Genomic DNA, 26,868 nt, shown 5'->3' with positions numbered 1-26,868 from the left:
AAGTAAAATACACTCGCGTCCTCTTCCTGGCATCACCGCTCCAGTTGTTTTTAACTTAATTATTGCCTTAACAGTGGCCATGGGTTTTTTCCAGACATTTAGCTTTTATTTATTTATGTATTTATTTATTTATGTATAGCCATTGCCTGATTTATGAAGGCCAATAAGCTTTTGTCTCATTTCAACTGTGTGTTCTCTGATCTTTCCCATGTTGTTGAATGACTAAAGGAGTGTGCCCTGCATGCCACCTCTTATTTATACCCAGTGAACAGATGCATGTGGAATGTTCTTATTAATATTATATATATATTATATAATATATATATTTATTTTAAACATTAACCTCAAAGGTTTGATTCCATGTTGAGTCTAGCGATAACAACAAACTGTTTTCATTTTGTTACTTATAAGGTGTCAGTACTTATGATGCATGCCTGTATAGTAATAGTTTTCTTCTCTATTCTGCTGACTACATCATCAGTCCTCCTCCCATTATTATTATTATTATTGTTGGTGTTGCTATCATTCATAGCATCCATCTGCATGACAAACATACAAAAAATGACTAGTGCCCATTTCTGCCAACATAATGTTTTTTTTAAACAGTATGAATGAACATTGTTTTTCTTTTCTCCATAAAACAGCTTGTTCGCAAGCTAATAATATGAAAATTTGTCTTAATAATCCAAGTCTGGCCCCTTTCTTTATGTGAGGCTCACTAAACAAGCTGTTTTTGAATATCTAGTGGGCCATTACTTCCTCATTGCATTTATTGTTCAGATAATTTAAGGTCAGTTGTGAGGGAAGTCAGAAACACAACTTTTTGCCTGTGAGCCAGTGGGAAGGTGATACGCTTGTCAATTTGTCCTTCAAGACATTTTTTTCTGATGCTTCTTCTGTGAAACCAATTGACGAGCGCCAATTGACAAGCTTCTAGCATGTGATGAAAATCCAGCTGAGTGTTACTGTAGGAAGGTCTCAGGAATAAAGCTCTGCAAAGCCGCGAACTGTCATTAGTTTGAGATTTTTTTCCGTAATGTCCTCTCCCATCAAGTGCAGTGAGCTGATTTTCTTCGTAAATGGGAAGAAGGTAAGGGTCTTTCCTCATTTTCCAGACTGGCATAGGTCATGGCATTCACTGCAAAATTTATGTTGATGCTAAGCACAATGGGCACAAGTAGGAGCTCTGTCAGATCCCTCAAACCCTGTCACAGGACTGAATCTTACATTTGGCTGGTAGCTTTCCACTCAAATGTATGGGTTTGTCTGTGATCAGACATCTTGCTGTGTATGATTTAAATGTGACATAAATTGCTATCACTTTCACTTACTGTGTGTTTTGGAGTACAATATTTTAACACTGATTTATTTTGACATAACAGATGAACTGTTCACTCCAAGCTGTCTGCGTTTTGTTCTGGCTGTGATATACATACTAGTAACAAATGAATTTAGATGCACATTTTGATAATGCTATATATATATATATATATATTTTATATATATATATATATATATATATATATATATATATGTGTGTGTGTGTGTGTGTATATAAGGTATATTAAACCCATGGGATGTAATCTTCTAATTAGCATGAAAATGTGCCAAAGGCTCTTTTTGATTTGTACAGGTTTTTAATGTCAGTGATTTAATAATGAATGGTTTTATTATTAACTAATTTAATTAACTCTTTTTGTCAGTGTTATTTGAAGCATAATGGAGAGTGCGGATTGAGACCAGGTACAGCTATGGTGACTCATAGACAAGATTCTAACTCACATAAGCTATTAGAGTCCGACTGAGGATGCAAATTATGATGCTTGCACCAATATCAAAGTACAGTATCCGACACCGACATCACGTTGTGAGACCACGTGTTTCATTGCTTGTTTTACCCATGTCATTCAGAAGTTGTTTCATGGTTTCTAGATTCAAAGTGAGGATTTAAATATGTCACTATTATAGATAGTCTAACAAGGCATGGATAGGTAATCATTTACTAATTAAACAGAAGGGATAAAGGGAGACAAATAACCAATTAATGCAACTCAAAAAAAGGTAATACACATTTTAGTTTCTATTCACATATAATGCTCTGGCTTGTTTCCAGGGAAACCATGGTTCCCTATGAAGCAAAGTATTATGTGAGTACTGTAGCCTGGATATTGCCCGGTCTTTTGAACGGTCTAATTTTCATGTCTATTTCACTGACAACTGTGGATTTTTTCCCATACCTTAAAACAACTGTAAAATATCACAGCTTCAGGGGAATGCATGAAGGACATGCCACAGGGCAGTCTACGGAGGGATTTTAAAACTACGGGGCCACATATTTGACCTTCTTCAGCAATGGCTTCTTCATGGCCACAGTTTTTTTACACACAGCAGTCAGCTGATCACTGTTCTACACTTCTTCTCTGTAGACCTGCATTTGTCCAACAGCCCTGATCTGTCATGCATCATGCTCTGAATTGGACACGGACACAATTTTAAGGCACTGTCCTCCCCCATATTAAACATGACATAAAGCCCCTCCCCATCTTTAATGTCTCCTGATGTGCACATGCCTGTGGTTATGGTCTCCTGGAACAAAGAGGCTGTTTAACTGTTGGAAATGAACCAGTGAGTCAAGTCAGCTCCACAGACACAACCAGGTTCAGGAGACATTTGTCACTTAAGTGCTTTATTCAAGTACAGTGAGAGACAGAGTTTTCATTTTTGTGCTTTATAAAAATGCGCAAGGAGACAAATTCTTTAGCTTTCTCCTCGCTTTCCTGAAGTCTAAGACCCATAAAAGACAGACGATAAGGTCTCAATCCTGGGAGGTCAAAAAACTTTAAATAAATGTGTGATAATTGATTCAAGAGCATTTGGCACCTGCATACACTATATGACCAAAAGTATCTGGACACCCCTTGATCTGGGGCTGTTTTTCATGGTTTGGGCTAGGGCCCTTAGTTTCATTGAAGGCAAATCTTAATGCTATAGTATACAATTCTAGACAAATTCTGTGCTTCCCCAACAGTTTTGTGAAGGCCCTTTCCTGTTTCAGCATGACAATGCCCTTGGGCACACAGCAATGTCTATATAGAAATGATTGTGTCTAGAAAAGTGTGGAAGAACTTCACTGGCCTGCACAGAGCCCTGACCTCAACCCCATCCAACACCTTTGGGATCAACTGGAATGGCAACTGTGAGCCAGGCCTTATTGCCTAATCAGTGCCTGACCTTACTAGCACTCTTCTGGCTGAATGAAAGAAAATACTTGCTGCAATTCTTCAGAATTTTGGATGAGATTTTGAATGTCAGGTGTCCACAAACTTTTGGCCATGAAGTTTATATGTGTATACATAGGCACATATAGGTAAATATAGGTAAGACATACACAGCTCTGCATTAGACTCCTCTGCGTTCCTGTCTCCAGGGGGCTTCCTAGCAACCAAGCTGTGAGCTTGGGCAGTACCAATATAAATCTTCAAAGATAGTGCTTGCTTCACCCCAACATTTGCTGAAGGTTAATGCTAGCTGTTAAGAACATCAACAAATAACGGATAATAAATAATAAGAACTTTGCCGATAACAGATTTATTTTGCATTAATTATTATTTTCATAAGTGCAGACTGTTAGTTGTAGCAACATTTTTCAGCAACCATCTAGGCTCATTAAAATATGATCACTTTTTTTTTTTTTTTTAAAGTACAACTCCTTCGCAGGTAACAAGTGACTGCTATCTAGGTTTGTGAACAAAAAATAAAATAAAATTGTCTTGATTGTTTTTGAAAGAATATGTGAAACAATATTGCAACTTAATGATGACCAAATGAAAAATTGACATTAACAGCTCATTAACAATGGCCGCATTGTTAACAGTGGTCGCCAACACCAGAATATGAATTGGGTGTCTTCAAACACAGCAACACAATTCTGGTAAATGGAGCCAGTGTCTGATACAGTAACACAGCAAGCTGTGAGTAAATGATATGGCTTGTGGAAAGCAGCGGAATGCAGAACACTAGTTGTATAACCAATCGGGAGACTAATATTTCTGTGGAACATTTTTGCAGACGTGATCTTGGATGCTTCCTCTTTAATTTACAGTTAGGCCAAAGCTGTATGACACCAGCTGCACAGTTATGAATGTGGACTCTCTCGAAGGACTCAGGTCTATTTTTAGCACATTATGCAACAATCCTCACTTAAACGCGTGTACCTAACAAGACCATGAAATTAATCTAACATTTTTCATGGGAAAGGTCAACAAATATGTAAAGGTTAACCACACTAGGAAAATGTTTGGCTTGGTACCTTACCAAGCACATACCAGGTTGCTGGCCTGACAAAACTGATTTACACATGCTAGGCATGTCCACCTAAAGACTTTCCATTTTATTGTCTGACAGGACCCCAGAAAGTTTAAATGGTGAATGTTTTTGCTTTGCAGATCACTGAGAAAAATGCAGACCCTGAGGAAATGCTACTCAACTACCTCAGGAAGAAAGGTATTTACCAATAAGAAAAAAATAGCTGTCAACAGGGTTGGGATCTATTCACTCATTCATTTCCAGTGCATTCCCTATCCTTTTGAATTTTTGAATGCAATCAATTCAGTTTCTTTAAATTCACAAGATTATGTTCCAATTCATTCATTTTCCTGAGTTAATTTCCTTTTAATCCCTCACCCCAGTCAATGGAATTCTGAGGCATTTTGGAATCAATAATGATATTTATATCATATATGATCAAAAATATTGAATCAATCTATTTTTTACACACAAAACCCTATTCAGCAATTCAATGTCTTTAAATTCCAATTAATTTGCTTATTTCCTGTTACACATCAATATATTTGTTTGAAGGGGAATAATTAAAATTGTAAATAATGTTGAACGCGGCAGTCTTTTGTTGTTTTTATTTGTATTATCTTCAAAAGAGTTATGATATACAGAGCAGATATAAATACATTTTTTAAATTATTGTTGTGTTCCAGTGTAAAAGTAATAAATTATGGTAAAGTTAAGTGCTGTCAGAGTCCCTTACGGCAGTGTGTATTCCTTTTTAGCCCCACCTAGTTAATGTCAGTTAGTGAGAATCCCATGGTGTAAGGTCACCAGCATGCATGGGCACATGTTTTCTTTGTACATTTTAAAGTAATATATGAAAATAATGAAATATTTTACCTTTCCTTTTATACAGAGTCACATAGAAATATTGCATTGTTTAATTTGGTGACTGTCATTACTCCCTTTAGAACAGTGCTGTCAAAAGTGTTGTTGCCAAAATATATTGCAGGTATGGAGAGCCGGTAATAAATATAAAAACAGCCAAAATTAACTTCTCTTTTTAAGTGCTTGTGAATGCTGCATGCTCCAACACTGATGAAGGTCTGAATGAGATCGAAGTGTATTTGAATTTTGTCTATTTTATTTTGTTCACCCAGGCACTGTTTGTCTCTGCATTTGTTTGTTAGTTATGTGAGCTCAATACACTAATATGTATTCAGAGAAATTACATAGGTAATGTTACGGTTTATACATATCAAATAGGGTCAAAATATTTTAATAGTAATAATATAACAAATAACAGACTTATAGCAGGGTATTTTCATTTTCTTTTACATATCTGATTCACTGCATAAATGTAGCAGTAAGTACGCTGCTGCTGCATTCACGTAAAATTAAATGTATATGTTTAGTGTGGGGCCAGGTTGGCCATCAGGCCACATAAGTAAAAGAAACCTCATTAAACTGATTGGTTACAAGTGAGGAGTGTGAACCTTGGGACTTGTGTAAACATATATCTTTCAGTTACTGCAGACAAGAGATCATAAGACTTTTTATTAGGGCGTGACGAATGACGTTATGGCACATTTGAGCTGGGCGGTCTTGGCCCGTTCACATAAACGTTGGGAAACCTGTTCGTGTTGGAAATTGATTATTGGCTAGCTAATATCTGCTAATCCTTGCAGAATTGTGCACTTGGGGTGTATTGTGCTTAGAGGTGGTTAGTCTGCATTCTCACACTGAAGAGACGCAAAAGGCGGGGCTGCTGGGTGGCTCGCCCTGTTAGGCACAGTTCTATTGCACGGATTGGCCCTACAGTCTGGTTCCTGGTAAGGCACTGTTCGAGTGCATGGTTTGATCCCCATGTTCTGGTATTTGTTAAGGCACTGTTCACATGCATGGATGGGGCTGCACAGTCTGCTATCTGTTAAGGTACTGTTCTAATGCAAGGATGGGCCCCATGGGTTAGTAATAAATCCGGTATGACAGCATCTCATCTTATTGCACACCCCCTTCTGGTCAGTTGGGTACCTGCAAGTCAACTTGTGAAGCTGCATGTAATGCATCTTCCTACAACTCATGTCTGTGTGACCCCGACTTGCAAAATACTGTGCAATAAGAATCAGAGGCTGACATCTCTTGCTCTGGAGGAGAGCATGTGCTTGTCGGCACTCTACCAAATCGATGGCAATGATGAGGCTGCGGAAATTAGCTCTGATGACTACGTTTTGGCATTCAACATTGGGAGAGAAAGGGGGAAATCTTTTTTTTAAAAGTTGTGATTCTGTCCCATGTCGATATTTGCAGTGCGCCTCAGTGGTACCAAGTACGGCTGTGGAAGTGGCGGTTGTGGAGCCTGCACTGTTATGGTGTCCCGGTATGACCCGATCCAGCACACGGTTCTGTATCCTCTTTCTGTTTGGCACTGGTCTTTACGGGGTTAATTCCCTGAAGCTTCATTTAAGAGGGAGCACAGATGTTTTATTCTTTCAGAACTAGTTAACATGTTAAAATAAGCATTGCTTGTATTATTAGTCCTTATTATACCTCTTCAGTGTAATTTTCTGAAGAGGAATAATAACAGAGGAGAGAGAGAGATAATTTGGGAATTGTGTTTACATTTCCGTCCCCACCACTGCAAATTGCTGCCACAGTTTAAAGTTAAACATTTTCATTTTCACATTTGCTCTGTATGAAAGATCCACTGTGAAAGGTGTATTTGAGCAATGTGAACAGAGACAGGGACACACTGTGCTTCCTTAACCAAGAGCCCAAGGCACTTCACTGTAAATGCCTGCCTCCTGCCAATCTGCTCCCTGCACGGGGCAGCTGTAGTGACGGTGGAGGGGATCGGCAGCACCAAGACCAAGCTGCATCCTGTACAGGTGAGGTGGGTTAATGTGGGGGTGTGGGCATGACTTTGCACTCTGTATAGGTGAGGTGGGTTAATGTGGGGGGTGAGCATGGCTTTGCACCCTGTACAGGTGAAGTGGGTTAGTGTGAGGGTGTGGGCGTGGCTTTGCACCATGTACAGGTAAGGTGGGTTAGTGTAAGGGTGTGGGCATGGCTCTGTACCCTGTACAGGTGAGGTGGGTTATTGTAAGGGTGTGGGCATGGCTCTGTACCTTGTATAGGTGAAGTGGGTTAGTGTAAGGGTGTAGGCATGGCTCTGTACCCTGTACAGGTGATGTGGGTTAGTGTGAGGGTGTGGGCGTGGCTCTGCATCCTGTGCAGGTGAGGCGGACTAAGGTGGGGGGTGTGGGTGTGACTCTGTACCCTGTACAGGTGAGGTGGAGTAAGGTGGGGCGTATGAGCATTTTGTTATGGGTGTTTCCTTGCCCCACCAGCCTCTCTTCATCTGGGACTGAAGCTTGTGTGTCTCTGTAGGAGCGCATCGCCAAGGCTCACGGGTCTCAGTGTGGGTTCTGCACCCCAGGGATGGTGATGTCCATGTACACCCTGCTGAGGAACAAGCCTCAGCCCACCCTGGAGGAAATCCGGGAGGCACTGGGTGGTACGTGTCACCCCTTCACCCACTGACGATGAGCACCAAAGCAATCCAATCACAGTACTTTACATTACATTGCATTCATTTAGCAGTTGCTGTTATATGGAGCAACCTATAGCATATGTGCATTTTAAATAATTAACAGTATAACAGAAAAAAGATGACTAACACTCTTACAATCAGTAACAGGGTAGAAGGAAGTGCCACCATCAGCAGTACTGCTAAAACAGTCCGTTATCTTGACACATTCACCTAATTGCACAGCAAATGTAGAATTAATTGTAAATGTGCTGAGATATATATATATGTATAAAAAAAGTGCTCGAAAAGGGGTTTGTGTTCGAAGAAGCCCAGCTAAATATAATAGCATGATGAGCTTTCATCCCTCCAGAAGTAAAAACATCTCACTTCACAATTCTTAAGGCTCAAACAAACAAACATTAAGAGGGTACAGGATAATTACCATAATATAATATTTAGTAAAGTTCCAGATATTTTATGATACTTCTAAGTAGCTTAAAACACCCTTTAGCCAAGCCACTGTTAGTTTCCATTTCATATATTATTGGAGTCATTTCCTGTACTCACAGATGATGTCAACTTCACTGTCAGTCTGGGAAGAGTGCCCAAATATGTGCATCTGCTGTAAAATTGACATTCTGTTTGTGGAAACTCCCATCTCCTCCTCTTGTTCCCCAAGGGAACCTTTGCCGATGCACTGGTTACCGGCCCATCGTTGATGGATTCAAGACATTCTGTGCTGTAAGTTCTCTTAAACTTTATTGTATAGTACTGATGAAAATCACATGTCTGATTTCGTGAGTATGTACAGTATTTTGGCGTGTATGTACAGTATCTCCACCCTGAATGGTCTTCCCACAGGCCTCACAGTGTTGCCAGAATGGGCAGGTAGGAAACGAGGGCTGTGTGGAGAATGGTTCCACACATCAGGATGAAGAAACTGACGTGAGTCAGTCTTTTTCAAATTTCTCAAGCTATAACGTGTAAATGAAAAGGGAAAATAGACTCTTTATGGGGTTAAATTGCTGATTTCCCCAAGACTGTCCTTCACAAAACATTCGCAAATTGTTGCATGAAGCCTGATTGACTGATTGATCGATTCTGTCATTTCCTTTCACTTAATAAAAGTGTACTGTGTCCTTGTGAACTCTTTGTTACTGTACTGTAATTAGGCCTCTCATACTCTCGTAGATATCAGACAAGTTATTCAGAATGGACGATGTCTTGTCCCTTGACCCCTCCCAAGACCTCATCTTCCCCCCAGAGTTGATGGTGAGTGATATTCCGGAAACTTCCAATTGTGAGAGTTTTCTGAATGTCAGCTTTGTCTTGGTGACATAGTCAGAAATGTCAAAGATACCCCTCCCCCAGCATTGAGAGAACCTGACCACTATATCTATCGCTCCTCACCAGCTTATGGCACAGAAGCATGATGGCGGTCGCCTGTGTTTCCAAAGCAGTAGGACCACCTGGATCTCACCCAGGGACCTTTCTGACCTATTGGAGCTCAAAGCAGCGTACCCAGATGCACCCCTGTTGGTGGGAAACACAACTTTGGGTGGGTGAACAGTCCATAAAGTTCAGCCCAGTAGGTTATAAATCACAAATGTCTCAGCCAACAGAGTCTTTCTTTTATATAAGATGCTCAGTTTCTCCGTTGTCGCTGACTGTCATTTCAAAACTTCACACCCAAATTTGGAACCCACACTTGCAGATGAATGCAGTTGAAACTTATAATGTTATTTCATAAATCAGTTGCAATGGAGTTTCTAGAGTATTCTTAACTCTGCCAATTCTTAGTCCTGGCAAAATTCCCTAAACTGACTATCTCATTCTGGCCACTATATCATCCCCCACTTTAATTCTCTCAACAATTTACTCCTGCTCCATCTAAGCTAATGCGTGGGGGAATTATGGTAGAAAATGGCTACCATGCCCTTTGAGATCATGAGACTAAACAGAACTATTTCAGTGCAATCCATTATTATCACAACACATATATGCATGTCTATAGGCCATGGCATGCTGTGAAGTTGATTGTGACAAGTGCTTTGTAAAATGTAGGATATAAATACATTTCAATTTCATATCATGTCTGTACCCAAGGGCCTAACGTGATGCTGAAGGGTGCCTATCACCCAGTTGTCATCTCACCTGGACAAGTTTCAGAGCTGCGTGCAGTAAAGAGGGGAAAGAACGGTAGGTTTCGTGCATCATGTTATTTATATCACATACAGGTAATATAAACATTTAGAGCACATTACATAGAAGATACTACTTATAGTACATAAAAGAGATCCAGACTGGATAATCAATACTCAAGAGTTGCTTTACCTACCCCTTGTCTCAAAATGTTGTAATGTTTTTTCTACATAGCCCAGTAAAGTAACTGTTTGATAAATGAACAAAACCTAAATTGATTCGGAATATATCCATCTATATAAATGGTTTGAATATAAAAAGCTACTATATGTGAGTTACAGGGGAGGTGAATCTGTTTAGTGAAAGAGTAATAAAAATATATAATAAAATAATGAAGTAATGTACATTGTGTGCCGGCAACAACTCATCAGTTCTTGCCTGCAGCTTTTCCTGGTTTGGTCTGTGAGTGAGGTTGGTTTGTACATTGCTTTGTTGACCGAGTTTTTATGCTGACATCATTAACCCCCACCCCCCACCCACCATCATTTATCACTGCTGTAACTTGTCCAGGTTGTGTAGGTGGAATGTGTTGGCACAGACTTCAGCCTGCTTGTTAAATGCCTGTTACACAATGTGTTTCCCCGTCTCCCCCTGCTTCTCTCTCTCTCTCTCTCTCTCTCTCTCTCTCTCCTTCTCTCTACATCTCTCTCTCTCTCTTCTCTCTCACTTTCACTCTCACTCTCTGGCATAAATGACTTACAAACTGTTTCAGTAAAAGGAACAATAATGATGTCATTGAGAACTCACATTTCCAAGTGCATTTGCTTCGATAAACCCACAATTTAGATACTGTATTTGCCTTGTAAAGCTTATCTGATTTCAATGTAAAGAGCATACACAATGAGCAAAGGATCACAATGTAAAAAATCTTGTCTGCTCATCAAATTATTGATATCAAATAGATACAACCAAACTTTCCCCAATACAAAAAAAAGGCTTGAACCCAATGTACTGTTACATAATTTATCCACAACGATTACATTTTGTTGCATCATATTATGTTACATTACAGAACATCACATTCATTTAGCAGACACTCATCCAGAGCGACTACACTTCAATGGTTAGCTGGCTAGTCAGCTAACTCACCCCATGTTCATTGTTAGAATAGGTTAAAATCTCAGTTGACAGGTTTCATGTGAATGCACAGCTAGAAACGGCTGTAATAGCATTCATTCATAGCTACACTGAATTGGAATGTGACCGATTTGGTTTTTTGAACATGTTTGAACATGCATTGGCTTATACAGCATAAACACATTAACATCACATTAACATGTAAAATGTATATTTTATACCTGAGATGAATTGAGGTTGGCATCCAACAAACGTGACCAACAATAGTGAACTCACATTCAGTGACACTGTTCTGCCCTGTGACCTCACTGTCCCCCGATATATTGTAGGGTTGATCGTGGGTGCGGCGTGCACCATTTCCACTGTGAAGGAGGAACTAGAGAAGGCAGTGCAGGAACTGGATCAAGGGAAGAGCAAAGTATACCAGGCCCTCCTGCAGACCCTTCGCTGTCTGGCTGGGAAGCAGATTCGCAATATGGCCGTGAGTCACCATCAAACTTCCATTTCCTGTTTTACAGCTGAAAGAGCACCAACATCCTGTGTGAGGAACAGTATGAGATGTATCACAGCGGAAAAGGAAATTAGCGCTGAACAAAGCATTGCATTACTAAGGGGGACTACTGCTGTACCCTTGAGGAAAGTACTTAACCTCAATTGATGCGGTCAATATTCAGCTGTACAAAGGGATAACATGCTGAACACAAGCTAGATAAGTCACCCTGGATAAAAGGAATTTACTGAATAAATAAAGTGATGCAATTCTGTCTTGCAAACCAAATCAGTGAGTCAGGTTAATATGCATTGCCTAATGATTTCAAAATAATAGAATCTGTAAAGTGTTTATCAGTGTATCCTCTTGTGTGAAAAAAGGGGACAAATCTCTATCCAAGAAAAAATCAGTGTGTCAAAGAGACTGGGCCAATCGGGTCTCCACTTCAGAAATCTGATTCCTACAGCTAACCTTACTTAGTAACCAGCATCTGAGTGCTGGACATGCAATGGTTGAAAAATTCATCAGGGTGGGAGAAGACCTCATGAAATAATCATAATAACCCCATTAGTCTCATAAGTAATTGATACCTCTCACACTGTCTTTACCAGACAATTGGAGGCAACATCCTGAGTGCCAACCCCAAGTATGATCTCAACTGCATCCTAGCTGCAGCGGACTGTAGTCTGCTGGTCATTTCCAAAGGTATCAGCCTCAGCATCGAACACACATACATTGATTCCATCTTAGTTGGGGAGTCACCCATACCCATTATACTCTTGTGTGGTCCATCACAAAAATGGTATAGTATAATGGTTAAGGACCTGGGCTTGTAACAGCTTGTTGTAGGTTCGATTCCCAGTTGGGATACTGATGTGGATACATTGCTTACACTAGCTCTGTTGGTTTGTACCACAGGTAATGTCATTGTTCAAATTTTAATAACCTCTCACAGCTTGTATGGTTAACTTGAGTTGCCATTTAGAAATCTACTTTGCCTCTTTGCACAGTGCTCTGAATTTCTGTATTGTTTTAACTTGTGTGTTTCAAGAAGACAGCATTCCATAGCTGTGTGCCTTGCCAGGAGCTCGTCTAAACAGGGATGGTGTCTACTGTTCTCCTTTTCCAGATGGGACAAGAGAAATCCCTCTGAATGAGGAATTCTTTACAGGCTTTGGGAAGACATCTCTCAGACCAGATGAAGTCCTTTTTTCCGTACACATCCCATACTCCAGACCAGTAAGACTAACATCATTTTAACGTTCCAAAGGTTAGGCAGTACAGTGTACCACCATCACTCATCCTACCCAGAATCCTCTCCTCACCATTCATCCTATCAGGCCAGCAATATATAGTGTGCCAGAGCATATAAGGTCTTTAGTAACCTTTCTCATGCCGTCATGAGCTTGAACAGGATGCCTTGTAATTACCCCAAATCCCTAAAGAGGAAACCATTAATCCAAACTGTGACAAATCATTTTAAACAGTGATACTACAAAAAGAACCCTGGAGATGTTCACTAGGATAATTGTTACATTTTTATATGTATACTGTATGTAGGAGTTCAGAGATGTTAGTGCATGAACAAACAGTATAGAACATGATGTCATCCCTGGAGAAGCAGTCTGTATGATTAGTTCTCTTGCAACACACCATGGTCTTTATCTCAGTGGGCTAACTGCGTCTCTTGTTGAGCAGATTGGCTCACAACAGACCTATCCACCAGTGCTTTTTAAATACTTGAAGCCAAGGACAGCTTCCTTTTGAAAGGGAAATATGTGAAATTAATTTAACAACATCTTTTTTCTTTCATGTTTCTGCAGTGGGAGTTCATTTCTGCCTTCCGTCAGGCACAGCGGCGAGAGTTTGCCTTCTCCATCGTCAACGCAGGGATGAAGGTGGTCTTTGCTGAAGACACAGACTTGGTGCAGTCTCTGAACATCTATTACGGGGGTGTGGGCCCCACACTGGTCAGAGCTGGACACACGTGTGAGGAGCTCGCCGGCCGGTAAGGGCCTAGGGAATGCTCTCCATGAACATTGCTTCAGAAGGTTCTACTCCAAACATTCTCCACACACGTCACTTCGTAAACTATGCTGATTTCTAATCTGTGCATTTTCCAAATATTCTCCACACATCACTTCATGCACTATGCTGCATTCTAGACTATTCTATCCATGCTCCACGCACATCACTTCATAAACTATGACACATGATAATCCATGCATTTTCCAAATATTCCCCGCGTGTATTAATTCATAAGCTTTGCTGCATTCTACCCATTGCCTGTCAGCTCAATGGCAAAGATACTGTTATACCTCTAACATAGGAGAGAAGGGATGGGGACTTCTCATTACCATGTCTGAAAGTCGTGGAATACACTTTGTAAGATGCATTGCGACTGTAATTACTGTAAGCAGCATTGTGTTTAAATGAAGCCGCTAAAGGTACTCAGCCTCACTTGAAAAGAGACTTACAATTTGATGTGGCTATCTTAGTGGGGGAAAAATAAAATAACACGATGATATTGTTTATTTTATAAAGTGTGATATCTTGCTGTGATATCCCTTAGATAACAAAGGTAAGCAGATGAGGATATTTTTCAAACACTCATTACTTTGCTAGTTATCCCAGGGTTATGGCAAGTGAGTGGGTTCAGGGTGTTAAGAATTGTGTCCCTTAGGTCCTGGGATGAGGAGCTGTTCAGGGAGGCATGCCGGTTGCTAGGAGATGAGGTGACGCTGTCACCCTCTGCCCACGGCGGGAAGGTTGAGTTCCGCAAGACCCTGACCCTCAGTTTCCTCTACAAGTTCTACCTCCAGGTGCTGCAGGAATTACAACAGAAGGTACGGCCCACAATGCATCATTTTGTGCACATATCGCCTCCCTTCTTGCCCATGATGCAACACTCTCCAGGCATTCTAATCCTGGCATGCTTCAAGACTCTTCACACACTTCACTCCATAAGCTTTTCTTCTCAGACTGTTACTTGCCGAGACTGCTGATGTTAACTTCACCTATGGCTCCTAAATAAAAAATAAATAGTACTTTAACAGTTCAAATTGTATTGTGGCTTGATTTTTATTTAAGTTCAGAAGAAAACAGTCAGCAAGTGTCAGGAAATTAGCCTCAGGGAAAGTATTTCATTGGAGTCATAAATCAAGCTAATAGTCCTTGGAGCCTGCTAAATAAATGCTTGGTGAATTCAAACCACATACTTGCTCTGTGTTTTATTTCTACAAAGCAACACCCCCGGTGTTTTTTAACATTGGCTTTGACTTGTGACTGGGCCTACCCCAGAGAGAAGAGCAGCGCAAGAGCTTGCGGTGAATGTTGGCAACGGGAGCGCTTGTGCAGCCTACAGTTGAAGTCATTCACGTGACCGCAGCTCTGCTGTCATCCTGCAGGGTGTCAGCATCAGCGATCTGCCCCAGGAGTACCTGAGTGCCCTCAAGCCTTTCAAGAATGAGGTGCCACAGGGACACCAGTCCTACCAGGTGCATTGACCCAAAAGACAGTTTCAGCATCAGCAATGTCATTTTCTCAGATATAACTTTTTTTTTTGTTGCACGCTGCTGCTTAAGGTTGTGTAATTTAAGCCCACCCCCCCCACCCCCCCCTTCCAAAAAAAAAAAGTAACCCATTATGTCATGTCCGCCTCCCCAGCTGGTCTCAGAGGACCAGTCCTCTGAAGACCCAGTGGGTCGTCCTGAAGTGCATCAGGCTTCCTTCATGCAGGCAACAGGGGAGGCCAAATACTACGACGACACGCCCACTTTCCAGGAGGAACTCTTTTTGGTTATGGTGACCAGCACCCGAGCGCATGCTAAGATCATGTGAGTAAAAGGCCTGTATGTGTTCTACATATGAATGATGCAGAAGATAAAGTATGGAATCGAATATCTGGCAGAAATGCACTTTATTTTATTTAGCCCATTTGAACATTATTTTTTGAATGATTTTAAATACACAGTGATGTGACTGTGAAGGTCTCCAAAAACAGCTGAGTGAGGATATAAAGGTCGCAGTTTGCTTAAATTTGTTGTTTAATTCTAAGGACAATGTGATCAGTGAACTGTGAATAGAGGCAATAAAGTCTCACCAAAACAAGCAAGCTGTTTCTTTAGAAAAGCTCCTTGAACAAGCTTTAGGTTGAAAAAAATGAGGGTGGACCTAACCTTAAAGGACCTATAAAATGGCTGTGTTTTGATGTAGATTTCTCTGCACCTGTTGTTTCACTTTTTGGGATTCAAATGCTCAGATCTGTGGATGAATCAGAGGCTCTGAGCATGCCAGGCGTTGTTGCCTATCTGTCGGCCCATGACGTCCCGGGTCAGAATCAGAGACTTTGGTTCGACACCGTCGAGGAGCTCTTCGCTGATGAGGAGGTATTGCGCCAATACCCATCATCCTCTTGTGTGGTCCATCACAAAAATGCTGTAGTGTAATGATGAAGGGCCGGGGCTTGTAATGGCTTGTTGCGGGTTCAATTCCCAATTGAAGCACTGGGTACATGTGAACAATGTACTTCACCTCAGTACGATGTAGGAACTTCCCACACAACACTTTACGAAAGAAAGAAAAAACTTCAATCACACTGACCAGCAGGAAGATCACTGAAACACAATTTGGTGCCACAGTAGCCCTCTTGTCTTCTGTCCTCGTTAAAATACTTTCAAAAGGGCCTGACATGTCTGACCTCACGCACATGTCTGACCTTATCTGGGCATATACAAGAGGGCCTGTCTTTGTGTTTAGGAATGACATATGCTTTGTTCACAAACAACACAAGCTCTTACGTCTTGCACCTTACTCAATGCTTTATGGCGACTTAGTAAAGGTCTGTCTTATCTTAGCATTTGACCTCCAGTGGTACAATTTACAACCCAGGCCCCTGTGTCCATACCACACATGTTCACACATAGATCAACCACATACACATGCACACACACACAAACACACGCGCGCACGCACGCACGCACGCACACACACACACACTTAAATACGCCAGGAAACGGAAGTTAGAGCAGAACTAGCTTCTGCAATGTATATGCTAAGGAAACAAATTGTTTGTTGGGAATTTTTAAAGGGCAGGAAGTCAATCAGATTGCCATCATATGTGGATGCACATTCAGAACTGAGATGGACTTGGACAAAACTCTAAGCTCTGGTGCAGCGGATCACTAGACTTATAGAGAGTGTATATATAGACTAGACTGGTGTACCATTTATATATGCACAATTTAGCTGTCTCCATAAATAGTTGCCTCACTGCCTAGACTCTTACTTGCTCAGCAAGTCTGCTAAGAATTCTCACCAAAATGAAGAAAAAATCCCCAACCACCTGTCCAACAGATCAGACACCCTTCAGGAGGCAGACGTGGTTGTGTCAGTGACTACTGTCTGCGGAAGACTTCATAAACAGAATTACAGAGGAGATGCAAACCTGCAAAAGCTGCAAAACAGGATGGGCAGCTTACAGTTTGCTAAGAAATACTTTAAAAATCCTGCAGAGTTATGGAAAAAGATCTTGTGGGTAGATGAGACCAAGATTCACTTGTATCAGAGTGATGGCGAGAGTAAAGTATGGAGGTCAAAGGAACTGTTGAAGATCCAAAGCAAACCCACCCCTAACCACCCCCCCACCCCCCATCTGTGAAACATGGTGGTGGGAGTGTTATGGTTTGGTGCCACAGGCATGTTTACCAGGCTATGGGTCACAAACTTCAAGCAGTCATTGCAAAGGATAGGTGACAAATGACTAAACATGACTACATTCTTTTACATAACATTAATATGTCCTGAGAATTAATGTCCTTTTGCTTAAAATAATCAAATCATAATGGTAAAAAAGGAAAGCATAGGCTCTTCTCTTTCAAACAGATCCTTGTACATCATGTTTTGCAGTTGGGATAGGTTAAATGAGGCCATTCTGCATAGACCTAGCGCTTAGAATTACTTGCATGAGATTTTACACTATCCTAGCACTTATGTTTGGAAATTTCAGAAATAGTGATGATATTTTTAGTTAGTTACAGGCCCTTGGCCTTATAAAAATCTATACATGGGATGGAAGACGGTAGGTAAGCACACTACTGCAATATCACTCAAGTAATTGTTTCGTAGGTGACTTAGGTGCATTAACTGTCTTAACTACTGCTTGTATTTTTTCCATAGACTGTGTTGTTGCCGTTCTCGTTGTGGTAGTGTTAATCAGTTTAACCTTCAGGGTCCAAGTTGAACTATGCGGTTGTTCCCTGCACTTGGACCGGTACTTCTCTCTAGGGTTTTCGTCATACTTGTTCCTGGTTATGGTTATACACTTTGTTGTACGTCGCTTTGGATAAGAGCGTCTGCCAAATGCCTGTAATGTAATGTAATGTAATTGACAATCATTATATGATTCAAAGAGTTGTTTTGGTACTAAATGCCAGGCCACAAAAATCCAAGGGCAGCATCGCAAATCTAAAAATACACTAGAGATCACTCACAGTTACAAGTTCTTCCTGAGACATCTGAGACATCTGCGCATGCACGCATTCACGCACACTCGGAGTACATCATTTACGCATGTGGGTGCTCTGTATTTAACAAAGTAATGCTATACACTGTGAAGCCAAAAGAGTAAATTCAGTGGGAGAGGATGACTCATGAGCTAAAATGGAACGGAGAGGACAATCTGTTCCTAGCTGTAGCTTAAACAGCTCACTTAGAAATGCTACTGGAGAGGGGTGTCATACATTATCTGTTGCATCAAGGTAAACCGTTTTGTTTCTGAAAAGAAGTTGGGGCAAAGGTGACTCCTCTGAGCTGAATAAAAGCTAGTTGAAAACGACAACAAAATAGATACATACTAAGGCTTAAAAGATTCTGCTTTGTGTTATTGTGATTTTATACCCCAAGCATTTTCAAATCCACATAAAATATAAATGTAACTTTTCTTCAAAGAAAGTCAATTCACTGTCATGCTTCAAATAAATGACACTTGTACCTTAGCATCCTGCCCCTTTAGCATAGCATCTGGAAATGTCTGTATCTCCCTTACCAAGGCATTGGTTTCTTTCTCCACCTGTCTTATCTGCCCAGGTGATCTGCGTGGGGCAGGTAATTGGTGCAATTGTAGCCGAAACACGAGAGCAGGCCAAAAGGGCAGCGAAGAGTGTCAGAGTGACCTACGAGGACCTGTCTCCTGTCTTCTTCACAATTGAGGTGCATGCGTATCACCTGTTTACCTGAGCACAAATGTCACCTATTACATACACCACCAACCAACATAGCAATTGGCTGAAGATGGCATGACAGCCGCCTTAGTTTTGTTTGAACAAATATCTTGTTTTCAGTTTCAAATATTTGTTTATATATTTTTTCTTTTTGGTTTCAAGGTGTTTCAGTCTCAACCTTTTCATTTTCAGTTACATTTATTTCTTATTTGTATGGTAAATTATAAACCTTTTGACCCTAATCTGGCTTGGCTCCACGCAGTTCTACCAGCAATTTTTGTTGTAACAGCTGGGAATTCAACAATTCAAAAAAGTTCAAAAGTGTCCTCAAATACAGGTAAAATTGAAAATGGCCCCTATCAGGCTGCTGGATGACTCATTCAGTTAAGGTGCGCAACATTGTGGTGCAATGATGAGCCATGTGGGTTTCAAATCTAATCCAGACAATGCCACTGTCAGCTGTGGCCTGTCGCTCCATAGGGTGCTGCGGGGTAAGGCCACAACAAAAAATGGTCCCTATTGTGTTTTCTTGGCTTTACCCAGGAGGCCATCCAGCATCAGTCTTTTTTCAATCCCAAGAGGAAACTGGAGAGGGGCAACGTTGATGAGGCCTTCGAAAAAGTGGATAGAATTCTGGAGGGTAAGAAAAACGCTATCCAGCACGTTTCACAACAGACGCGCTGGACTTACTTAGTCAGGTAAAACTAATGATTATTCCCTAAATAAATACTGAATTGAACTGAAGTTCTCTCAGTTTGTGAGGTAGTGCTAAACAGATAAATAATTGCTACACATTTATTACATGGTGAAAAATTGGTAATTGTGAATAATGGTTATTAAGCAGGGTCTTTCTCAAAGAGCAAACCCAGCTGCCGTTCAGCTCTTTTCTTTTCAGGATAGTCAGGGGAATTAGCAATGACAAACAACTAGCATTATTACACATCATTTCCATATATACATAGACATATTCACATAGGTAGTCGGGTACTTACAATACAATTCAAGGTTTGCTGAAGTGTACAATAATAAACCCGATTATAATCAAATTTACAATAATAATCAGATTTGAACCTGCAAGCTCCCTATTAGCTTGCTGTTTTCCCCACAAATTGCTGGCACAGCTGTCTCCAGGTCCTCTTTAAGTGGGTGGCTTGCCTCTCGGCAACAGGTGAGATCTACATGGGAGGGCAGGAGCACTTTTACATGGAGACACAAGGGGTGATCGCCGTGCCCCGCGGAGAGGACGGGGAAATGGACTTGTATGCGGCCAGTCAGCATGCAGCGCTCACTCAGGTCTGAACTTGCCCAAGCTCCGACTGATCCCTGTCCAACTTCACTCGGTAGCCCTCAGACAGTATTAAGATAATTTAATTGTAAATTAAATTGAATTGAATTGAGTTATTTTACAGTTGTTTTTTTTCTGTTTTACAAATACGAGATAGAAATAAATATGCAGGTTTTTTTTTTTAATTTGATAGATATATACTATGTACAAGAAACCACAAATTGTCTTTCACTTTTGTTGGATTTGCATATTGTCATATTGTCTTTCAGGTTTTTTGGATTAGCAGTCGGTTTAAAATGAAATACTTGTATTTTAGCAGTACAGTAGAAAGTATTTCCTTATGCAAGCTTCATATTTTCAGTGAACATTGCAGGGACACCTTTTCTCTGCCTTAATCTGTTTGTTTGTCTCCAGGAAGTGGTGGCCCACGCGCTTGGTGTTGATTCTAATAAGATCACCTGTCACGTGAAGAGACTAGGTGGTGGCTTCGGAGGAAAAGTCGTGAAAAGTGGCTCTCTGGCTGCAATAACTGCCACTGCTGCCCACAAGTAAGAGTCTATACAATGAGAAGCACCTTTCTTACATGCAAAGTTATTTTTGAACGTGCATATTTGCATGTAATACACGTGTAACCAGTTATTTTCTCTGGTTCAGTGATGTGGTATGGTATGTGGTTGAGTATTTAAAGAATTTACAGTAAGGAATTCTTAAAAAATTGCTCCTGTCAATTACTGATAGCTGTTTCTACCTGTTTTAATGGCAAGTTAAACATTTGCATCACACTGACCTTTAAGTAAATTGCATTTTCTGAAAAATTATAACGTCAAATAACCTGCGGGAAAATGCAGACTTGTATTTACTGAAACACCTTGAAACCAAAAAGAAAACATATATATTACCCAAACACTATTTTAATGCGCTTTTTGAAACAGGTTTTTAAGTGGTTGTAGCTCACCACTTCTTTCTGGTTCTGCTTTCTAGTAGCACCTAGAAGGTGAATTTTAACAGAAAGCTGTCTGAACACAAACGACATGAATGTACGTTCTTTGCAAAACACTGCCTCCCTGTGGAAGTACTTTACATTTCCTTAGCACACTTGTAATACTACATCATAGTACATAACCTCATGCAGGGTGATAGCTTATGTTTTACCTATTACCTATCAATTTAAACAGCGGGACATTAAGCTTAAATGAAAGTAATGTTAGTGAGGTACCATGCCCAAATTTATAAAAGCAATGTCACTCCAAACATTTGAACCTGCCTTCATTAAAAAAATAGAAAATAATTTATCACCACACAGCTGTGCTGTGGGCAACCTCTGGTAATTACTGTTTGTGTGTGTGTGTGTGTGTGTGTGTGTGTGCGCTTCATTGCAGGACAGGTAGGGTGGTGCGCTGTGTTCTGGACCGAGGGGACGACATGCTGATTACCAGCGGTCGACACCCTTTCCTGGGGAAGTACAAGGTGTGTATATCACACACACACATAACATACACGTGCAGCATCACACACATGTAATTTTTAGAATATGGATTGCAAGCATTTATGCATGTTATCCAATGTGTTCAGGACACTCTATCTTTCTCAGGTGGGATTTATGAATGACGGAACAATATTGGCAGCAGACATGAGTTTCTACTGCAATGGAGGCTGCACTTTGGATCAGTCGCCATTTGTGAGTTCAAAGACAGATATAACACAAGTAGCTAACAGATGAGCTCAAAGTTGGCTCAGATAGAAAGGTAGCTACACAGACAAAAAGATACAGATACAGGTACAGACAAAACAACAAGACACAAATACAGTAAAGTGATAGATAGTATTTCCTGATGTGTGTTCCTTTTTGTGTAAACATTTTTGAATTGATATTTTCATATTTTCAACCACAGATAAGTTAAACCATAGATAAATATAGATGAAAATGACACATAAAATAACAAATTATATTCAAAAATGGGTACTGGAGAGCAGACATATCATTATAGTATCTTTGAAAAATGCAGCATTATCTTTAAAAACAATGTAGTTTTTTAAAAAATACAACATAAGCATTTCCACTTGATTGGTGGAGTCATGCTGTGGATGTCTTTGAAAGCATGTCCTTTGTGTTTAGGTAATGGAGAAAGCCCTGCTTCACATGGACAACGGCTACAGGATCCCCAACCTACGAGGGCGGGGTTTTGTCTGCATGACATACCTGCCCTCCTATACGGCCTTCCGGGGCTTTGGGGGGCCCCAGGGGCTCACCATAATTGAGAGTGTGCTGCACGAGGTGGCAAATAAGTGCGGCCTCTCCCCTGAAAAGGTGAGGTGTGGTGTGGTGTGGTGGGGTATAGTAGGGTGAGGTAGGGTGGAGTATGGGAGGACAGGATGGGGTTGTCAGGGGTAGAGCTCAAACAAAATGCAGTGATCCTGTTTTTGGTTCACCTGTTAGCTACAAAGGCCCCTGGGCGGGCTGCTGGTTTCTGTCGTAGAACATGTGTGTAACATGTCTTTCTCCCAATCCGTGTAGGTGAGAGACATCAACATGTACAGGGATGAGGTATGCTACACCCATCACAAACAGCTCTTCTCCCCTCACGACATGATTCGCTGTTGGGAGGAGTGCCTGGAGAAGTCCGCGTACCACAACCGTCGCCTGGCCATCGCCCAATTCAATGCCAAAAACCGCTGGAAAAAGAGGGGCATCTGTGCTGTGCCCATAAAGTTTGGCATTGGATTCTCCAAAGGGTTCTATAACCAGGTGAAAATCCATCCTGTTTTCTGATTATTATTTATGTGTTTGGCAGACACTTTTACCCAGTGTGATGTTAGTGTTTGATATATGTGATCATGTAGCTCAATTCCTGATATTTACTGAATTCCTGAATACAGTTTCACAGCCTAGTGCAAATGCACAAAAAAGTTTAAGTGCCCAAAAACTGAGCACACTGCTGTTGAAAGTGACGTTTTAATGCAGCACTCATGACTATTATTTATCTGTCTGTGACCTCATTCAAAAATTCCTTGAATGGTTTGGTTTCAATAGCTTTGCAAGCCACTTACTGTCAAGTCAATACTAGTGTGTCAGAGTCGAGGCACTTTGGGAAAGCGCTTTGTTGAACAGCTAAAGCTTTTATAAATGTTTAGGAATTCTTACTTGTGTTGGTTTGTGCTCAAGCAAACTTAGTGTGGTTCATAAAACACTTTCTCTGTTGGCTCTGTGTTTGTTGGATTACTAACTTTAAATTATTTCTAAAAAGAAAAAATTGTTAAATTATCAGCTATGTTTATTGATATTTTACTGGAAATGTTCAATGTGTCCTTTTTCTGAGTAGCATTAGGCCTTCAGTAACATTCAAGGGCATGTAACTGTAGAACCCCACCAACATAGGTCCTAACCCCTAGATAGTCAAGTCTGGCCCTCAAGGCAAGTAGTCCTGCTTTCTTTTCTACTTCACAGTTGATAAATGGGTTCATATCACTGATTGGCCTAAGATTCCACATACCTGGTGTCCTATGTAGGTCTGAATCACCTGGTGCTTCAGGTCAGGGGCAGAACTAAGGGAGTATAGCAGGGAAACCTAGGCTGGGCACTATCAGGTCAAGGGAGGCCCTCAAGGTGCATGCAGGTGTGTGTGAGTGGGTGCATATGGGTAGGGGTGCACAAATATAATTTCTAGATCCATCCCTGCCACAGGTATATATATAGTAACTGGTATCCTAGGTAGGTACTTCTAAATCAATGCATGATTAGAGGGAAATAATAAAAACCAGCAGCACTACTTGCCTTAGGTGACCAGATGGCCAAGCCAATGATACATACCCGTCTGTCCCAAAGGGTGCAGCATTGGTCAACATCTTTAAAGACGGATCTGTGTTGCTGTCCCATGGTGGAACTGAGATGGGTCAGGGCCTTAACACCAAGGCCATCCAGGTGGGTGGTACATCCATGTCCAAATCACAGGATCCAGGATCTGAAGCCGACACTGACCATCTTTTACACATGCCATGTATAATTTTAAAGAAAATATCAGTTTTCAGCGACTGCCAACAAAAATCTGTGACAAGCAAAAGTATTCAATTTTTTAAAAATAATAAATAATCAATAGAGAACTTACACACACACACCACTTGCACTGTATGTGGTGCTAGCTCACTATCCATGATACTTAAACATAGAAGGTGAGCATGTAAAATCCAAAGATGCTGCTAACTAGGTTAATATGTACTTATGTATATATATGCATCAGTTTATTGTTGCTGATGTGAAAACAATGGTAACAGAAATTCATCCCACCAATGAGAAATTTCCTCTCCTCGGCCTACTCTGCTGTAGATTGCTAGCCGAGTCTTGAAGGTGCCCATGTCCACAATCCACATAAAGGAGACCTGCACAGGCAACGTCCCCAATGCCCCCCCGTCTGCCGCGTCCTATGGCACAGACGCTGTGGGCATGGCAGTAAAGGTAGTACTCCTAGAGAAAAACAAACTTTCTGTATACACATATCATCTGACTCACTTCCTGTTTGGAAGCAATGGCTTTATTGCTCTGTCTGCATGCCTCCTGAACCTGCCTGTAGCTGGTTTAGCACTTGGGATTTTTCAACCAATCATAGGGCAGTTGGTCATTTTCTGAAATCGTTTTGAATGGTGTCACTTTGTTTCAGGACGCCTGTGAAAAACTGATGAAACGCCTGGAGCCGATCATGCGAGAGTATCCCAAATACACCTGGCCGCAGTGGGTAATTGCAGACACATTTTCCCTCGGATTTTCAATATGTCTCTCAAGGCTATGAGCCTCATCGGTTCTTGGAATCAGCCGTACTCAGTACAAAACCACCATAGACCAGCACGTCTTCATAAATACACATTTCATTTCATCATCAGCAGTATCGTTCTTTCTTTCTTTCAACAGATTCTTGAGGCCTACTGTCAACGAATAAGCCTATCAGCCACTGGCTTCTTCATGTAAGCAACCTCCCATTATCCCGTAATGGAGAATTAACCTCACAACACAACACAACACAGCACAGCACACTCTTTTTTACGGTTGTCAGGCCTTGGAGCGGAGCTGGAATTGGGATTCCATTGTGGTGTCAATTGCAGGGGCCCTTACACCAACGTGGACTGGGAGAAAAGCGAGGGGACGGCGTTCTACTACTTCACCTTTGGAGCGTGTTGCTCAGAAGTGGAAATTGACTGTCTGACAGGAGACCACAAAGTATTACAGCAGTCCGTGTTGCTGACAAGACATTTCACCTCTTCTGATTGCCCACAAACTTCCACTCACATGACCCGTCTCCCCTGTGCTGTGTGTTTCAGAACATAAGGTCTGACATCATGATGGACGTTGGGAGAAGTCTCAATCCCGCTCTCGACATAGGACAGGTGCGTCAGCTGTCACATCTGTTCAAAAGATGTGAATGCAATATTGATGTGCCTTGAATACAGAGTATCTTCTATTTAGAGGGAATTTGCTGAAATGCTCATCAGTGTTTAGACCACTATTTGCCACAGCCTGTAAAATGTAGTTTGGTCCATTAGCCACAACCACTGCTAGCACCACAACGTAAATGACAAATGAACTATGCTCCTCAGCCTATGTTAGATGTGTGTCTATGCATCACCATTCCTCTGAATAAATCCCTTGTGTGCATTTGTAGATTGAGGGGGCATTTGTACAAGGCATTGGCCTCTACACCATCGAGGAGCTGCAGTTCTCACCCGAGGGTGTCCTTTTGACCCGAGGACCGTCCCAGTACAAGATCCCCATGATGAGCGACGTCCCACCTGAGCTCAATGTCCACCTGCTGGCCAACACCCAAAAGCCAGACACCATCTACTCCGCCAAGGCACGTCCTGACCGTAGACACGCAACAGCTGCTTCAATCGCATTTCCTTGAATTTTCTCACAAGAAAGTTTCATGGAATACAACTAGGATTCCGCATTTTAATTTGGGGAGGATAAAAAAGGGGGGAATGAAAAGTAAACTGAAAGAAAGTGTAAAATGGGCATTGACAAGCCTGACACTAACACAGGGAGTGTCCTTGCAGGGAGTCGGGGAGCCGCCCTTGTCCTTCGGCATCACCGTCTTCTTTGCCATAAAGGAGGCGATCGCCGCGGCCCGCAGAGACAGCGGGCTGAGCGGCGCCTTCACACTGAACTCCCCGGCCACTGCAGAGAGGATACGCATGGCCTGCGTGGACCAGTTCACCCAGATGGTATGCCCGCCCCCTCCTGTCCTTCGTCCAGACTGCCTGAGATATCGGTGGCATTCCTCTTCACGCGTTTTCTAATGCCATCTCGGGTCTTGGGTGGATTTGTCTTGAGTCATTTGTTTTGCGTGGATGGTAAAACAACCCCGCTGGTGTGCGTGTGTGAATGTGCGCGCGTTTGTGTGTGTGTGTGTGTGTGTGTGTGTGTTCACTGTGTGTAAATGCAATTGCTTGTGGTGTTGCTTTGTAAAAAAAATTTTTTTAAATCCAAAAACATTCTCTTTTTCCAAGGTTCCATCTCCAGAGCCTGGAACATTCAAACAGTGGACCATTGATGTGTGAGTCAGAGACAGCAACTGGCACAATTACAACAGGACATTTTGCTTTTGTCAAACCTGGACTCATTAGCCTGTGGTTTGAGGCTAAATAGCATTTTTGGGGGGGATTTTGCTATCGATATCATTTTAGGTGTTCCCTGCACGTCTCTAACTTTGGCTTGCTGCTGCACATTTTATATTTTGCCCTTGAAAAAAATAACTAAATAAACATGTATAAATCAGTCCTGAGTTCATTAACTCCA

General features: G+C 41.4%; 1 protein-coding gene across 2 annotated transcripts; it reads left to right on the top strand.

Annotated features, from left to right (window-relative positions):
- The first annotated feature begins 573 nt into the window (after positions 1-573).
- aox5 (aldehyde oxidase 5) lies at positions 574-26,847 on the top strand. Of its 2 annotated transcripts, none has more exons than XM_064326651.1 (35): positions 574-1,090; positions 4,446-4,503; positions 6,592-6,688; positions 7,061-7,169; positions 7,672-7,798; positions 8,493-8,554; positions 8,675-8,758; positions 9,005-9,085; positions 9,227-9,371; positions 9,920-10,012; positions 11,422-11,573; positions 12,194-12,287; positions 12,712-12,821; positions 13,406-13,590; positions 14,266-14,428; positions 14,990-15,079; positions 15,249-15,418; positions 15,844-15,970; positions 18,669-18,791; positions 19,346-19,442; positions 19,971-20,095; positions 20,502-20,635; positions 21,467-21,554; positions 21,679-21,765; positions 22,204-22,400; positions 22,608-22,833; positions 23,911-24,006; positions 24,409-24,537; positions 24,740-24,814; positions 24,988-25,040; positions 25,179-25,293; positions 25,395-25,460; positions 25,736-25,928; positions 26,131-26,294; positions 26,580-26,847. In XM_064326651.1, the coding sequence occupies exons 1-35, from the start codon at positions 1,037-1,039 to the stop codon at positions 26,628-26,630; spliced, it is 4,020 nt and encodes a 1,339-aa protein (XP_064182721.1). In that variant the 5' UTR covers positions 574-1,036; the 3' UTR covers positions 26,631-26,847. The 2 variants fall into 2 exon arrangements, with proteins under 2 accessions (XP_064182721.1, XP_064182720.1); XM_064326650.1 differs by having other exon boundaries at positions 718-1,090; positions 25,736-25,924; positions 26,127-26,294.
- The last annotated feature ends 21 nt before the right edge of the window (positions 26,848-26,868 follow it).

The sequence above is a fragment of the Anguilla rostrata genome, chromosome 3, assembly GCF_018555375.3.
Source record: "Anguilla rostrata isolate EN2019 chromosome 3, ASM1855537v3, whole genome shotgun sequence".
In the NCBI taxonomy this organism is placed as follows: Eukaryota; Metazoa; Chordata; class Actinopteri; order Anguilliformes; family Anguillidae; genus Anguilla; species Anguilla rostrata.
The sequence above is the reverse complement of the archived record's forward strand: the minus strand, read 5'-3'. Positions and strand labels throughout refer to the sequence as shown.